The sequence below is a fragment of the Typopeltis vanoorti genome, chromosome 21 (assembly GCF_054136105.1).
Source record: "Typopeltis vanoorti isolate ZY-2024b chromosome 21, IOZ_Tvanoo_1.0, whole genome shotgun sequence".
Classification (NCBI taxonomy): Eukaryota; Metazoa; Arthropoda; class Arachnida; order Uropygi; family Thelyphonidae; genus Typopeltis; species Typopeltis vanoorti.
This window is the reverse complement of record NC_143569.1, coordinates 83643029-83660877: the sequence shown is the minus strand read 5'-3', so window position 1 is coordinate 83660877 and position 17849 is coordinate 83643029. Positions and strand designations below refer to the sequence as shown.

Sequence of the window (17849 nt, the reverse complement as noted above, 5' to 3'; positions counted from 1 at the left end):
TAAATGCTATCTCGTCATTCCAATCTATACCACCATAATTAAAATCATCCATAATAATAACTCTTCCTATGTTCACTAACCCAAGTTGTTTATACATTTCTTCATCATCACTGGCTACATTTTCTGGCTTATAGCAACACCTAACTAAATGCTTTTTTCCTGTCAACCTCCACCTCACACCATACTGCCTCATAACTATTTCCTTCTTTCATGTCTACCTTATGTGGACATAATTCTCCTGCTGTCATCAGCAGCACTCCCCACCTCCCTGCTTGTCCTTACGAAATATACCTGTTTACCTTCCATTTCTATTCCTGTTAAGATATCATCTTGTTAAAAAACGTTTAATTTTCTTGACCAAAAAGCTCTGGAAAGACTTTTATTGGGATTATATTGATCAAGTGTATATAATAAACAACTAAGTTATACCAACTAGTTTCACCAATTAAGTCTGTTGGACTAATCTTGCCTGTGATCTGAAGACCCTTATCAGATCCTTCAACTCGCCAGAACTGAATTATAGTGCCAACTATAGAACGTTCCTAAATAACAACAAATGATATCATCCACGCTCTACGAATGTATTGTACGCGCCTGTTCTTTGTTTAATATAATTGGAATCGGATGATTTTAGTTTGTAACAGCTTTTTACTTTTTAGTGCCTTACATCAGTTATGTACCCTGAAGATGCCAACAGACTTCTCAGTTGAAGTCTGTTGGGTTCCAGCATGATGTCTTGATACACTTTGGCAGAAGTTCTGACCCCCTTTCTAGCAGAAATGCAACTTGGATGCCTCTAATAATAGGTCACCCCCCCCACACACCAAACCATCACTGACATGGGGTGACGACCTCTCTGAATCCTGGATACTATGGTACATGCTGTGTGACTATCTGGTGCATATACCTGATCCTTTAATGTAAAAATCTTCTTATCTGTGAAGAGGATGTCTCTGTCTGTTGTTTGTGTACCGCTGGAGAAGTGCCTTTGATTTTATCACAATCTGTTCCATAAGTTGTAATGTCATTTGGCATTGGAGGGGGGGGGGGATGCTTATTTGCAGCAGCTCTGCCTTGGTAACCTAAGGCATGCACCTCTCCGCAGACAGTTCTAGTGCTGACAGATATCCCTGCAGTATTTTTCAGGTTGACTGGGAGGTCCATTGCTGATGACATGCTCAAACATTCCGAAACTGAGCTCATTGATTTCAGTCAGTGAGTTTTGATGCCTTCCTAGCTCATTTTCCTGCTGTGGTAGCATCATCAACTTTCCATCCACAAATGACATAAGCAATAATGGATTTCAGTATGCTGAGATAGGGAGCATGTCACAGACAGAAAGACCATTGATATGACATCCAACTGTCATTACATGTTGGAAGTGTCTCTTCAGCCGAACATGGCATCTTGACATAGAGTACAGTGTAAAACATGCAGCACATCCCACCTTTTATTAGCATGTGGTAAGATTCAAAATTTGCATGGCACATAAGGTGTTCAATAATTTTGTCAACATAGTGTATATGTATTAATATTTTTGCTTCATAGAGGGATAATGTTTTTGGAATGAGAACAGTAAATTAAGCATATAATGCAGGTTTTAAACACAAAACAATTGTACTAATATATTAAAAAGAAGTAAAATGTAAATGATATTTTTTCATAAAAATTTTATATAGGTAATATAAAAACCACTTTTATATAGCAAATATCTTAACAGACATTGTGCAAAATAATGTAAATTTTATTAAATAACTAATCTTATCTGCATAGCCATGGCTACCAAGTACTGAATGTATATATATATATATATATATATTTTTTTTTTTTTTTTAAATAAATATATATATATTTAAAATTTAATAATTATACTGACTTTATTTTATTTTTTATTTTTTTATTTTTAATTATACTGACTAAGAACACTGAGAAGGTAAAAAAAAACTTTAATATAACAGACTAGTTTCGTCGGAACGCCGACTTCTTTAGGTGTGTAAATAATAACAAAAAACTGGAAAAATAACAAGATAAAAAACATGGACTCAAATTAACAAAATAGGAATAGCAACAGTCATATTTGAACATATATATATATATATATGTGTGTGTGTGTGTGTGTGTGTGTGTGTGTGTGTGTGTGTTTAATAATTTTAATGACTTAAATCACCGAGATAATTAAGAATAAAGTTTAATAAGGACACTACTAGTTTCAATGGTAAGCTAACTTCATCAGGTGTCAAAATACAAAGGTATATACAAAAAAGACCGACAGAAACATTACACACCAACAACAACAGAGCTATCAAAAACTGTAGTTAAATAACTAATCTACTCTATAATATAAAATTATAAGCTTTTTATGAAACGGTTTTATGTAACGTTTTTGTGTCACATTTTCTGTCAAGTTATTTGAAACTCAGGGGCCACCCTGAGTGTCGAGTCTTCAAAATTCGAGTCATCAGAATTCAAGGAGAACCGGCCTACCAGTCTGGAACCACCGGGTGGGGGGTGGAGCCCTCTAGTGTATATATATATATATATATATATATATATATATATATATATATATATATATATACCTACCTACCTACCTACCCACAATTAGCAACAGCGACATATATTTTCTTTAATTTCTAATCGAAGATTCGCTGAATAGATGTTGATCAAAATTATTTATAAAAAGATCTTAAATTATATCTAGAGTTGCATTATTTGCTTGCCAGATCTGAAACTTTTGTGTGGTTCTCATTTACCCATTGCAGATATGTGAAATTATCGAAGCTACATGCAGTTAAAGAATTAATCTCAACGTGTGTATTTGATCGAAATTAATTCATGTTAAGTTTCGCTGTGGTTTCGTTATTTCCGGTAGAAAAAGAAAACCTGGTTATCAATCTTCGTTCTATTTAATAACGATTTTGGCTAATCGTCAAAATTGCCCAGTGTTTATGTACTTAAATAGAAATACACGCAAACAAAGTTGATGTTCTGAATTTGGCATAAAAAGGATAATTCTTTTTCAATTCTGTTCGTGCCCATATCATTCCAGGTGTTGCAAATTGCGAACACTAGTAGTGTTGATTACAGTTTTCACGTGTGCATGGCTTACTTCACTATAAATCAGTATCTACAACAGGTATTTCATAGTATTTTAGAAATTCTATGTGTGTATATGAGATTTAGTAGGTATAAGTTTATGAGGAAGAATAATTACTGACTTGCTTACTTTACTTAAGTTGACACTATTAGTTGCCATGTGCTTATGTAGCATTGTGAGAAAAAAAAAAGTTAATGTTATGGAGGATGTTGTTAGTTTATAATTTACTATGAAGCAACTAAGGATGTGAAACGAATGTATTTTTTTGGCCAGTTTGGCTATATGAAAAACCCACATTTCCGTTTGTGATATATTAAGATGGATAGAGAATTAAATAATGTGGATACCGGGTTTTGCATTGTACTCTCCCTCGATGAGTGTTTGGCGGTGTCATAATGTTATCAGGACCTGGAGTCCAAATAGTAACGGAGTAACCCTCTAGCATCACCATTGGGCTTTGCACCTTTCGTTAAATTCATCGACGCGAAAAAGGACTAAATTATTAATTTTATATACTTATTACAGAGATTGCCAATCATATTTTCTCCCTCGATGAATCCTTAAGAGATGTTACGTAATAATAATATTTCCTCGAAAAAAAAACGTGTAAATAATTGATTTCTAAATAGTTCGAGTTGTGAGATTTATGTACCACTTGATACATTTTTAAAACATTAAGTTGTTTTTTTTTATAATCCACTTACGTTATTACTTCTCTGAAAGTATCAGAATTTTCTACTTTCTTGAAGAGGCAGGGAATGAAGTTTGGGGGGACATCTTGCTGATGATAAGGACAACACAGTGCTATTATAATGAGAATTGAAAAATAAGTTCAGATATATACAAAGGTATCAAAGTATCATTATTCCCTCAGGCTGCCTCTCCTTCAGTCTACTGCAAACCTACACACACAGACCAATACATATACATAAAAATTCATACCACCACCCAACACAAAAACTAAGAGTCATTAGCACCCTCAAACACAGAGTTCTAACAATTTGCTCCAATGAACAAGCTCTGAATGAAGATCTCTGAACCAAATTTTGGTTCAGAGATCTTCCATAAAAATGCCATTAAAAGCAAAAAAGATTACAAGAATGCCATACCTTACATTGGGGCATTTCAGAAAAAATGGAACACTATTTAAATAAATATTAAGACAATCTTTAGACCCCTGACAAATTTCAGAAATTTACTTAGCTCTTCCAAAGATCCTCTTCCATACCTTGCCCACCTAGGGGTTTACAAAATTCAATGTACCTGTAACTTACCTTACATAGGAGGAAACAGGATGCACCATCCCAATCAGAAAAGATGAGCTCAAATGTCACATTAAATGCCTCCACTAAAACAGGCCTATCAGACAATGCACTCCAAACATGGAGCAAGCTACCAACACTCCTATCCCAGTATCTCCCATAATGCAAAACACATCTCCTTGTGGATATGTATACTGTTATGCATTAAGGGATTGAAGACCCAGACTAGTTTCGATCTTTATTGAGGTGTATTTAAGTAAAGACCTCTCTAAAAATTAGGACGATCCCTAGACCACTCCATAGTGGCCGAAAGACTCCAACTCAGCGTTGTTCCACTCAATGACAGACTCACTCCATCACCAAGAAGAACTTCTCAGCGTTGGCTCTACCCAGTGGCATGCTCACCCCACCACCAGCCAGAGCCATAATCTCAGCAGTGGTCCTACTCAGAGACAGGCAAAAAATTTTCCCCAAGCAGAGCCTCTCAAAGCCAGTTCTGACCCCTATCGAGGTGTATTTAAGTAAAGACCTCTCTAAAAATTAGGACGATCCCTAGACCACTCCATAGTGGCCGAAAGACCATCCAACTCAGCGTTGTTCCACTCAGTGACAGGCTCACCCCGTCACCGAGAAGAACTTCTCAGTGTTGGCTCTACCCAGTGGCAGGCTCACCCCACCACCAGCCAGAGCCATAATCTCAGCAGTGACCCTACTCAGAGATAGACAAAAACCTATCCCCAAGCAGAGCCTCTCAAAGCCAGCCCCCACCAGTTCCGACCCCTATCGAGGTCTCTTCAGTGGGAGCCAGGCCCAGAGTTGGAGATACTAGGCAGAAGCAAGATCATCTTTACCTACAGGAGTTGCCAAAAAGTTTGCCACCTTTTTTTATTAAATTACTCTGGATTTAGGGAAAGATGTTGAAAGGTTATTTTTCACTAGGTTAGACTATAATAAATTTAGTTTAATCCTTTATCCCAGTGAGAGCAAACAAAGTTTGTGCCTGAAAATATCTTCAGGACTGAATATAGTGTTGTACTATCTTACTTGGGTAAGTAGTACAACACCAGGCAACTCGTAGCAAAGGTGGAGCAAGCTACCAACACTCCTATCCCAGTATCTCCCATATGTAAGGATGAGCTGGCTACTGCTTCTGCCTGGTATCTCCAACTCTGGGCCTGGCTCCCACTGAAGAGACCTCAATAAAAGTCGAAACTAGTCTGGGTAGTGGCCAATCCCTTAATGCATAACAGTATACATATCCACAAGGAGATGTGTTTTGCATTATGGGAGATACTGGGATAGGATTGTTGGTAGCTTGCTCCACCTTTGCTATGAGTTGTCTGGTGTTGTACTACTTACCCAGGTAAGATAGTACAACACTATATTCAGTCCTGAAGATATTTTCAGATGCAAACTTTGTTTGCTCTCACTGGGATAAAGGATTAAACTAAATTTATTATAGTCTAACCTAGTGAAAAATAAACTTTCAGCACTCTAAACATGTCACATAATTGACTAGAAAGGCACGAAGTCCCTACACCATGCCAAAACCTGGTTTGAAAGAAAATTCAAAGAAGCGTGTGAAATTCTGAAACATCATCCAAATCTGAACAAAAATGATGGATTAATTATTCCAAGAATGTGGAAGACCCATCTTCCACCCATATAGCATCTAGAACAACCCCAAACAGAAAAAAATCTCAATATGAGAGGACTTTTGAATTTGTTTAATGTAGGTCCGCTTTTTTTTTCCCACTAGAGGTCAGGCTAGGGTAAATGATCAACAAACATTTAGATTCATCTTACTTTTGTATAGTGCAGTGTCATGTAGCTTGTATCCTGTACATATGTATGTTTTCCTGATGATGATCTCAATACAGAGGTCGAAACATCTAATGTTATTTTCTTAATGTTAAGTAAAGTAATTATTCTAACGTGTTGTGTCTTCATAAAAAATTTTTCACTATGAAAGTATCATATATATATGCTTTCATAGTGCATTATGAAAGCATATATGCTATTCAAAAGAGCATTATGTGCATACTTGCTCATCTCTCATTTTAATTAGTGGATATCAAGATAGTAACAACTCAACAAATCAAACTCCTTTGTGTTTTATGATATGCAAAATTTTATTATTATTATTATCCAGGCCTCCATGCAGTCAAAAGACTCATCGTGGGAGGTCCTTCTTAAGAAACACAAAGTTTATCAAGACTCATCGAGGGGAGATCCCCCTATGAAACACAAAGTCTATCATACCACTCCTTAAACTCATTGACTGTTCTCGCTCTCATCACTCCATCAGGCAGTGCATTCCATGGTTCAACCACCCTCCATGCAAAGAAACCACTCCTCGCCCTCTTGCTCATGGTTTCCTTTTGTGCCTTCCAGGGATTGCCTCTTGTCATCACTCCTTCCTGCTGTTCAACCAAACGAAAGAACTCCCCAGTGTCAACCCTGTAACCACCTTTCAACAGTTTAAAAGTCTCAATCATATCATCTCTCCTTCTTCTATCCACCAAACTCTGAGTGAGTAATTCGTATGTGATGAATATTTTGGTGAATTTGTCATGCTAATCTACGTGATGGTAAATATCATACATTGGTATAATTAATCTCGCTGTGTTATAAAACTTAAATCTATACTATACCTGAGAAATTTTTTTTTTTTAAGAAACTATTGTGTCAGCTGTTTGTGCAAGAGTTTTGAGTTAGGTGTGCCTCAATTCACTGTTCACATGTCCTTCAAAAAAATTGTGACATTTGTGAAAATTGTACAAAAATAGTGAAAAAAATTGAACATCATTGAGCATATTTCTGAAATTGATGGACAAGCTTATTTTAAGTTTTCTGCAAGTATGTGGGAAAAGATTGAAGAAGAGAGAAGCTTCCTGAGAGTCATATTTTCATATGATGCAACATTTCACATCTCAAAGATGTCAATTATTTTGGGTTTTAGTTTACTCATTGAATATCTAGATCTTGACGGGATCTAGATATTCAATTAATATCCTGATATTATTTTTTAACTTCACTGAGGCATATTTTACCTTTTTCGAAACATTGTGCAAAAAAAACTCTTGATGCATGTTTTCCTGAATGGATGGTTGGATAGAAAAAGACATGGTCACCTCATACTTTCTTTCTCTCTCTCTCTCTTTCTTGTGTGTGTGTGTGGAGTATGCAGATGATAAAGTGATTCTACTATAATAATAATAATTATTATTACTTGACACCTCCAGGGAGTCCAAAGACTCATCGAGGGAGGGCACCGACTCCACAACTCTCCATCTACAACGAACCGCTCTACTTTCATCGGCTACACAAACGCCATCTACCACCGACCATTACTATTTTCATAGACAATCACAAGTATCCATGCCCATGTTAGGATTCGAACCTACAGCCTTTTGGCTGGAGAGCAGATACGCTAATCAGACTGGCCAATGCCTGAGACCAAAGTAAAGGTATTGTAGCTGTGGTCATTCTAGAATTTTTTTGGGGGTGAACATGATAAGAGCTCAGTTACACTTTGGATGTATACCAAGTTGCCCATGCAGCTCCCTTACACTCCACATTTTCAAAATTTGTTACTTCTGTATTTTATTTATTCATTTAATTTTTAATACAGTATTTGCATTTAAAATACCAGTATTCTTTTGTGGGACCCACGAAGTCCTGTAAACAGCTCCTGACAGTAGAACAACAGAACGACAAATCAAAATCTAGTATTTTGATTTGTAGTTCTGTTGTTCCAGGCTGTGTGCTTAGCATTCAGGTCACCTGCTGTTAGCACTGCTTTGTGTGTGTCTAGAATTTCAGTCAAGTCTGCTTCTAGTAACTGTTTGGGGAGTTATATATATAGAGTATATTTTCAAGGGAATTATACTTGCAGTTTTGACCCCCCCCACTTCGCCTTGATTTCTATGTTGATGGAAATTTACTAGACAGGATTTACAATTGTATTGTGTTCTATATTTAGCTTGACAAATATGGCTGCACCTTCTCCCTGGCATTGGATCTGTCATTGCAGTATAGAATTGTTCCTGAGCTTTGGGGTTGTCAGCTGGCCAAAAGTGCATTTCATTTACAAGGATTACCTCAGCAGTATAGCATGTTGTAAATTCTTCTGGTTCATGCATTTTGTTTCCTAGACTATTTGCATTCCAGAACAAAATCCATAGAGAGTTTGGCTTATCTACATCTGTTAGCCACAAGCTAGTGCAGTGAGGATTCTTTGTGGAATCCTGGTAGGGGTTACCTTGGCTGACTTCAATTAGCATTTTGCCTATAGTGCTACAACTGCAGCTTTGCTGGAATTGGTTAGGCATTGGGGTTTGGTTTTCCCTGCCAGGTTTGAAGCCAATATTTGATGTTGGCTCCTTGGGTTGTTTTTCCCTTCTGACTTTGCAGAACCCATCTTGTTCCTCAACTGTTTTCTGGATTAATTTGAGTCAGATTGCGAGTACAGAGTTCAAGACTGATCTGTTGTTGATGACTGGAGTGGTTGTTGGCCTCTTAAGCTCAACCTGTAGTCAATCAGGCCATTTTGTTTGTAAGAATTCATAAAAACTTCTGAATTGTGCAATTGCCTGTCCATGCCTTGCTTTCCTCTGGGCTTTCCCACTGGGAATTGCCTATTTGAAGTTTATAAAGTAGTTGTAAATTCTAAATAAGAGAGGAAATTCATTCATTCATCTTCAAGGCCCACCTTTCTTAAGTGGTTTGTAGGGGCTGCAACTGCAAGAGGAACTTCCAATGGTCACAATCAGTGGTATGCTATGGAAATGTTAACAAATGGCTCACATTGTCGAGCAAAAAAAAAAAGCCTAACTTAGCCCTTATGATACTTATATTGTGACTTTGTGGAGCTTCTGACAGATATGATAATTCCTGTAGAATATCAATCATTAATGCTAGATCTTTTAAAAATTCCAAATTGAGAAGTCGGTTTATAAAGCCATTATATTTATCGTTTGATGCAAAATGCTTGCATAAAGCTTGGTAATTTCTCCACAAAGCAAGAGCCATTCGTAAACTGCAAGCTGCCCATCGTGGTCCAAACACACGGCTGATCTTTAAAATTTCGATACAAAGGTCTTTTGCAATCGTATTTAATTCTCGATGATTTTTTGGTGATTGATGATAAAAAGCATATAATTTATCCATAAATATTTCAAAATTATTTATTTCTTTAATGTTTTTTATCGTGAGAGCAATGACAAATCACAACATTGGGAAATTTTTGTAGAAGTTTGATTGCAACACCTGATTTGTTTTCTAACATTACACTAGCTCCATCAGAACAAAATGCAATGAAATGATTTTTATATAGTTATCAGAAAATCCATATGAATTTAAAGTAGCAATTATAGTAGCATGTATACATTCCACGGTGGTATTTTCTAGTTCTACAAGATTATTAACAAGGGGCTCACAAATCTGAGAAAAATTTAACAAAGGGCTCACACGAGCCCCTTATAGCTCACCACTGGTCACAATCCTCCGCCACCAAGTTCTGGTGGGACTCCCAAATGTGGCCTCCCACCTTCTGACCTGGCAAAGAGGGCCTGCCTGAAATAAATTTTTAAAAAAAGAAAAGAGAGAAATAGAATAAATCTAGTAACTGTTGATTCTTACTTTCAGAAAAGCCTTAAACAAAAGGCATGAATCAGTCTCAGCATGTCACAATCAGTCACCAAAAAAGTCAGATGTAGGCTCACTTTCAAATCAGATCCATTTAATAGGGAGTTGGTTGAAAAGTTAGTCTGCATGCAGAAAGATCTAAGCAATTTTCAAATATCACACAGGATTAATCCTTGATTCCTATTGAGTGTACTGAATGAATGCTGCTCAATAGGAATCAAGGATTAATCCTGTGTGATTGGAAATTGCTCATTAGATATTTCCTCATGCTGTACTCTAACTTTTCAACCAACTATTTGCATACATTATTGATCAGTAGCTAATTCATGCTATTCCACTGCTTTCATTTCAACTTATATTGTAATGGTTCTTACATATTTTTATGTATTTTAATAATGTTAGTTCATTTAGCCTTTTGTTGTATTTTTTTATTCATACTAACTCAAAAGAAGCCACACGTATCAGTAGCAAAACTAGTTGGTTTTCATTTTAATATTGTTATGACCAAATAAACCCAATGTATGAGTATTTATTTTCATAATTACATAACTGAGTTAAAAATTAAACTTGAGAATACAAATTTATTTAATACAGTTAAGTAGAAGAGTTTCCTACACTTTAGAAACTGTAACGCAGTCATTACAATTGAGGTTAAGTTGATGAAGTAGGACTTCAGTACTTTCTTTGTATAATTGTTCATGTTTATACACAGATTCATGTATAAATACAAATTTATACATGAATCTGTCTAACATCCTTTCCTTCATGGTTACATGGTGATCAGCACTCATTATTAAAAATGGGGGGGGAGTCCTTATTTTTTTTTGATTCAATAATAAAATGTATGCATACAATTTACTGTTGAAATTGAAAATCAAAACTCACTTCCTTTCCTGGATATACTGGTCACATGTCTTACCTCAGGCAGTCTATCCTTCACTATCTACCGCAAGCCTATACCTGCTAACTCTTAACACCACTCTTCACAAAAACTTGAGGTCATTAACACCCTCAAAAACAGAGCTATAACAATTTGCTCTTAAACAAGAATTACAAATTATTAGCAATACATTTATAAATAACTATAATGTAGATTCTAATGTAGCTTGTTTCTTTGTGTATGTGTGTATACTCCAGATGATAACCTTGATATGAAGGTTGAAACATTGAATGATTATTTTGGTTTTATCAAACTGAAGTTTTATTATAATTATCAAAAATACCATGAATAATGTTCTTCATAAAACTTCAAAAAATGTGTATAATATAGATTATAGTAAACCATATCTATCTCATGCATTAAAGGGTTATTCAGATAAAATAAATAGAATTCTACACCATTATAATCTTAATGCTACTTTTAAACCGCCTATAGAACATTAAAAAACATATTCAACTTCTTTAAGGAACCCTCCCCCCACTATTGATCAACCCTGGAGTATACCATATCCATTGCACCTGTAACTTACCTTATATTGGTGTAACTGGATGTACAATTCCTGTCCATAAAACAGAACACAAATGACATATTAAATTTAACAATTTTGGTGAAACAGGCCTCTCAGATCACACTCTTAACATCCTGCACCAAATTGATTGGAAAATATTCTTTACATTTTACAAAAACCTGGTAAAAATACAGTTAAAAACCAGGTTAAAAAAAACCTGGTATGAATGCAAATTTAAAGAAACCTGTGAAATCCTGATTAACTATCTTCATCTCACCAATAATGGTGGCATAAAAATCCCATGAATTTGGATGAGACACACTCAGCTCACTTAAGTTCAAGTTTTCCAGCAAACCCTTATTTACTCTAAGTAATAATTTCAACTCTTATTGGCCACTATCTATACTGTTTTGTTCTAATTTCTATGAGTATTTATGTGAGAGCATGTTGCTCTCTAGCTTAATATATCCTCTACTGATTTGTAACTAAATAGATAATAATAATAACAGCACTCTTTTTTCCAGAAGTTAGGCCAGTAGTTTTAACAGTTGATCAAGTTAATGTAACTTTAGCATTCCATGTAGATTGTAATGTAGCTTGTTTCTTTGTGTATGTGTGTATGCTCCAGATGATGACCTTGATATGAAAGTCGAAACATTGAGTGATTATTTTGGTTTTTATTAAACTGAAGTTTTACTATAACACGATAGTTGTTTCCATAATTTTTAATAATGAATCTGTGTAACAGTTTGGCATTTTCCCATTGGATCCTGTGGCTAGTGTTTTCTCATGCTTTTGAACTCAATTATCTAATTTTAATTTTTTTTAACCAATGAACGTGTGTGTGTGTGTGTGTGTGTGTGTGTGTGTGTGTGTGTGTGTGTGTGTGTGTGTGTGTGTGTGTGTGTGTGTGTGTGTGTGTAGTGAGTGAGAGATTTCAATGTAGTGCATGTGCCTTACTGTTTTTATTCTAATTCCTTATTGTTGTTCTCTGCTCACACTGATATCTGTATAATAAATTAATTTTTACTGTATCACCCATGCAATTCTTTAATTATGGATACTCTACAGGTCCTATTATACAAGAAATTTAGTTAGTTCAATTAGGGTTAATTTAGGACTATTAAGACTAGTTAGTTTAATAGGACTATTGTGCTTAGGTCCGGTCTCTTGGTTTTCAGTGTAATATGGAGACATTGCAGAGGGTCCAGAGATGAGTAACTAAGACAATATCAGGATTGGAATGCTGGCTATGGAGAGAGGTTGAAGAAATGTGGATTGCATAGTTTAGTGGATAAGATAAAAAGAGGTGATATGATAGAGACATTTAAGTTAGTGAGAGAATTTTATCAAATTAATCCAGATAAGATTCTAAAAAGAGTAGAAGGCAAGAGGTGGAAAAACCAGAGCCCATTCCTGGAAGTTATGTTAGAGTGTGGTGGAGATGGGTGAGAGGAGTAGATTTTTTACATGAAGAATTGTCAGTGAATGGAACGCACTACCGGAATTTGTGTTAATGGAAGAAGTGTTAAGGATTTTAAGAGTCAGTATGATAAATATATGTTGTCAGTTGAATGAACCTTCCACAATGAGCCTGCCGACTCCTTGGAGAGGGCGGCAATAATAATAAATTACTTTAGTTTTTCCTCTTCGGTGTTGCTTTTACTGTGAAGTGCTATTATGATTAATCGACAATGCCCAAGCCTTTCTATATGTTACCCACCTTTGTATGCTCATCAAAATATCATCATACTCTTGAAATTTGACAAAACTTGTGTATGCATGTATGTGACATCCTTACCTTGGATAGTTAATGTTCTTCTCATGATTACACCAATCCTCTGGATCCTTTCACCTTTACAGTGTTTCCTGAAAGTTACCTCCCTGTATACCATCACTTTAAAATTTTTCACTCCTCTTCTACTTCATCTAGCTTAGTCCCATTAATGTATATTTTTATAAACATATAAGGTAGTTTTAATTAGTGTTTAAATATAATTGGTACCCACAATTACAAATGCCTTAACCTTTGATCTTATATATGTTGAATTAATAAAACTGAGGTTAAGTCGAAGTTACACATGAATTACCAGTGTTGAACTGACTGCATTTGCAGGCCATCTTACAAATGTAGCGTGAAAGCAGAACAAGTAACTGGTTTCTGGTTATTATTAACATTAGTCATAAAAAAAATATTTTTCGTACTGACAAGCAAATGTAATACTATATATTATGTAGTGTACACAGACACACACACACACTCTCTCTCTCTCTCATGTTAACATTTTTTTTTGTCACTGCAACATGTGAAAGCTGTTAACCTCTGGCATATTTCCAGAAGAGTATGTAATTCAGAAGGTACTACTTACCTAGAGAGCAAACATGAGACTTTTATTCAATTCACTTTTGGTTTTATCAAATAGAGGTGATAGATATCTCTATGTGATAAATGAAAATCACACACACATACGGCATGGTAAGTGTAATTTACGGCTAAATATATTTTATAAAATATATGTTAATCAAAATTCTATTGTATATATCTATAAAAATGCAGGATGAGCCAAAAGTCCTTGAAAACTTTTAATATAAAATTAAAAATTACTTTTAATAAGAAAAAAAAAGCGTGACCTATGTTGACGAATAGATAGACTTAGGAGGTTTATGTTCATAGCATGAATCTGAAATCATGGAATGTCGCATGACAAGAAGCTAAAAATTGCAAATCGACAAGAGAACTATATTGGCGGGTTTTCTGAAACAAAATCAGTCATCCAACTGTGATGAAATTTTTGAATTCACTTTCAAAAGTACTCACTAGCCAAGAAAATCACCAGAGCACAGTGCAAGAAATTTTTTTGAAACTGGGAATTTTCCTGATCAAGAAAGAAGCAACTGAGCTATGCACAGAGAAATGAATGTAGAACCCAAGGGAAGCATTCCTACAGATTTGTCATATAAGCATGGGGCTGCTTCCAGAAAACTGCAAATCACAGACATAGCTGCACAAAGAATTTGCAGTTATCCATTGTAGTTCAAATTCATAAAGAACATTATATCCGGTTTTTTTTTTTTTTTTATTTTATTTTATTTTTTTTTTTTAGAAGCAGATTCTCTATGCTTTGGAAAAAGGATGAGAAACTGCCATGTCAGATTTGCAGAAAAAAAATGCTTATGTGACTAGATGATGACAGTTATCTGAGTAAAATGTTGTTTACAGATGAGATATTTCACATCTCTGGGAAAGTGAATTGACACAACATGAGGATATTAGTTTCCAAGAATTTCAATCATTGTTGATCATGCCCAGAACAGTCCTAGGGTAAATGTGTGGTTTAGGTAATATTCAGTTGCATTATGACATTTTTTTTTTTCCTGTGAAGTAACAGTCATAAAGGACATGCTTCAGCTGTACATTGTTTACAAATGGAAGATGTCAATGGTAAAATATTACAGCATAGTGGTAGCTTGCCCTGTTGGTTAGAAGATTAGATGCAATTACTTTGATATGAAATTCCTAATTTGATGGATTGGCACCCCTTTTAAACACCCAAACATTACATCACTAGATTTCTTTTATATGCAATATACAAAAGATAGAATGCTCTTACAGTTCTAAATAGAGAGACATGATGGCTTGCTTGTGGCAGAAAATAGTTCTGACGTGTAATCTGTTTTGTATATCTCATTTGCAGTGAGATACTAAGTCTCATGGTAGAACAACTTCATAATTCTCCCTTTCTGTTTATAGAAAGGAAGAATTTTTGTTTACAAAACAAAAGTTGCATTATGTTCATTCCTATGTAGTAACTTTTTTTTTTCTATTTTTTTTAAACTTTTTTTTCTATTTCACATTATTAAGTGTTTGAGCACTTAATATAATAGGTTAATATAACTTAAATATCATTATTATAATTATTTATACTTTTAATTTTTTTATAATTATTAAATATCATTAGTTCAGCATTTCAGGTATTATATACTTGTTTTTCTGTTTAGTTTGATGAAGCAATTCAATCAGGAAGAGGCCATACAGCAGCGGTACGTAAATTTTTAAGTAACCTGCAACTTGTAAATTGGTTTTGAAATTTTAATTTTTTTTTTTTCGAATTTAAATTTTGTTCATATAAGTTATGCGCATTAAATTTTGTTTTTTCACATTTCTCATTGCATATACTGGTTTCTGCTTATTATTAACATTAGTCATAAAAAATATTTTTTTTACTGACAAGCATATGTAATACTACTAATATTACATCATATATTAGTAGAATATAGAGTAAAAGTTCAACTACAGGCCATTGAAAATAGCACATCTGAAGCTATCTGGCGTGAGATTGAGGCCAGCAGAACAAAATATAACTTGGATGCTGCTATAGACCAGGGGATGGAAAAGATGATGGAGATAGTATGCATCAGCAAATAGACTCAATGAGTGGAGGACAAGCAATTATTATGGGAGATTTCAACTATGGAAACATAGATTGAAAGGAGGAGAGGACACGTGAAAAGAAGGAAATGGATTTTATGTTGCTACTAAGGGATGATTACCTGATACAGCATGTAATGGAATATACTAGGGGTTTGCAAGTGCTTGATCTAGTAATTGCATTTGAGAATTTGTCTATAACGGATATGACCACGTTGCCAACAATTAGAGTGATCATATGGTCTTGATTCCACATAACTGACCACTTCTCAGTGGTCAGTTATGTGGAATTACAGGACTGGTAAGTATGACAAGCTTAGGAGATTGCTTGGATCAGTGCCATGGCATGTAAAATTTCAAGGGCTGGGTGTTGATAATTCATGGGAAGTGGTAAAGGAGTGTTTGAAGGCGGTAATGGCAGTTAAATGGATAAATATCATCATTAAGCTGGAGCTGCAAAAAAAATAAAAAAAAGAAACAATAATGGAGAGAATTTAAGGAGAAAGGTGACTGGCAGGCACATAAACGGTACAAGGCACAGGCCAGAAGGGTAACTAGTGTGGTAAGAAAGGCAAAAGCAGAGTATGAAAGAAAGTTGCAATACAGGCTAAAGATAATCCCAAACAATTCTTTCGATATGCTGCAAGTAAAAGAAAGAATGTATACAGCTGAATGATTTTAATGAATGCTGATGGTCAGGAGGTAACTGAGTCAGTCAAAATAGTAGAATTACTAAGTGAACACTTTGCAAAGAGCGTATCATCAGATGGTAATATTGCTGGAACAAGAGAGAGAGCCAAAGGCTTTTACGGGAACTGAAGTAAATGAAATGGAGGTGCATAGCATATTGCAGAACCTTAATGTGAATACAGCTGTGGGATTGGATGGTATACCAGCTTGAGTTTTATGTGAAATGGCAAAGAAATTGTCAGTGCCCTTCAACATGTTGTTTATTCGAAGTCTCAGCTCTTTGGTAATCTCGAGGGGGGAAAAAGGGGAAAATAATTCCATTGCGTAAGGGAGGCTCCAAGGCTGATGTAGCAAATTAGTGACCAATCAGCATATCAGGAGTTGTTAAAGTATTGGAGAAGTTGGCCACAAGTAAAATACAGGAATTGAAATGGAATACTGTATGGGGGCAGCATGGTTTTTTGAAGGGTAGGTCATTCCTCAGTAACTTGTTCGCATTTTATAATATAGTGACAGCTGAGTTGGATAAAGGTAATGGATTTACAGTGACACTACTGGTCTTTGCAAAAGCCTTGGACAGGATACCACATGGAATTCTAATCAGTAAATTACAGCACATGCAGATGGATATAGGGTTGGTGAGATGGATAGGAGAGTGGTTGATGGAGAGATAACAGAGAGTAGTTTATTCAGGAGTAGAATCCAAAAGAAGTCCTGTGACTAGTGGTATGCTGCATGGTTCTGTTCTTGAACCGCTACTGTTTACTTTGTTCATTAATGATATAGGAACTGTTCAGTTATTTGCCGATGATACAAAGTTGGGTAGAGCAATAGTTAATACAGATGATGTCAAAATTTTGCAGGATAATTTGGATAGATTGACAGACTGGGCAAAGGAGAATGGATGTCAGTTTAATGTGGCAAAGTGTAAGATTATGCATTTTGGGGCGAAAAGATTACCATCTGTATACCACATTGGTGGAACTGTACTCCAGGAAATTGACGAAGCGAGACTTGGGAGTGTTAGTGGATAGGGAATTCAAGTTTAGGGTGCACATAGCAAAAGTAGCTAAAGCAGCTCATCAGATCACTTGGTTACTGAAGAATATTTTCATGAGCAGAGACAAGCAGGTTATTGGTCCTCTTTATTGAGCCATGATAAGACCCTACCTTGACTACATGCAGATCTGGGTGCCAGGGTTTCTTAGTGATGAGGAGGAGATGGAGAGGATCCAGAGGTGAGTGACCAAGATGGTAGCAGGTCTATGAAATGA

The 17849-nt window shown here is 35.4% G+C and overlaps 2 protein-coding genes across 4 annotated transcripts in view; one reads left to right on the top strand and one right to left on the bottom strand.

The window, feature by feature from the left end:
- Positions 1–2848, bottom strand: part of LOC150095063 (apolipoprotein D-like) — an 86677-nt gene extending 83829 nt beyond the window's left edge. Inside the window, exon 1 of one of the 3 annotated variants that reach the window (XM_090411517.1) lies at positions 2754–2848. The gene's annotated coding sequence lies outside the window, so the exon portion shown is untranslated. The other 2 variants (XM_090411515.1, XM_090411516.1) reach the window with 2 other exon arrangements.
- Positions 2849–2987: 139 nt separating this feature from the next.
- PCID2 (PCI domain-containing protein 2) overlaps positions 2988–17849 on the top strand; it is a 191431-nt gene continuing 176569 nt past the window's right edge. Inside the window, exons 1-2 of the mRNA XM_090411518.1 lie at positions 2988–3136; positions 15456–15497. Of these exons, the coding sequence (XP_090267644.1) occupies positions 3101–3136; positions 15456–15497 (78 nt within the window). The 5' untranslated portion in view covers positions 2988–3100. The remainder of the gene's footprint in view (positions 3137–15455; positions 15498–17849) is intronic.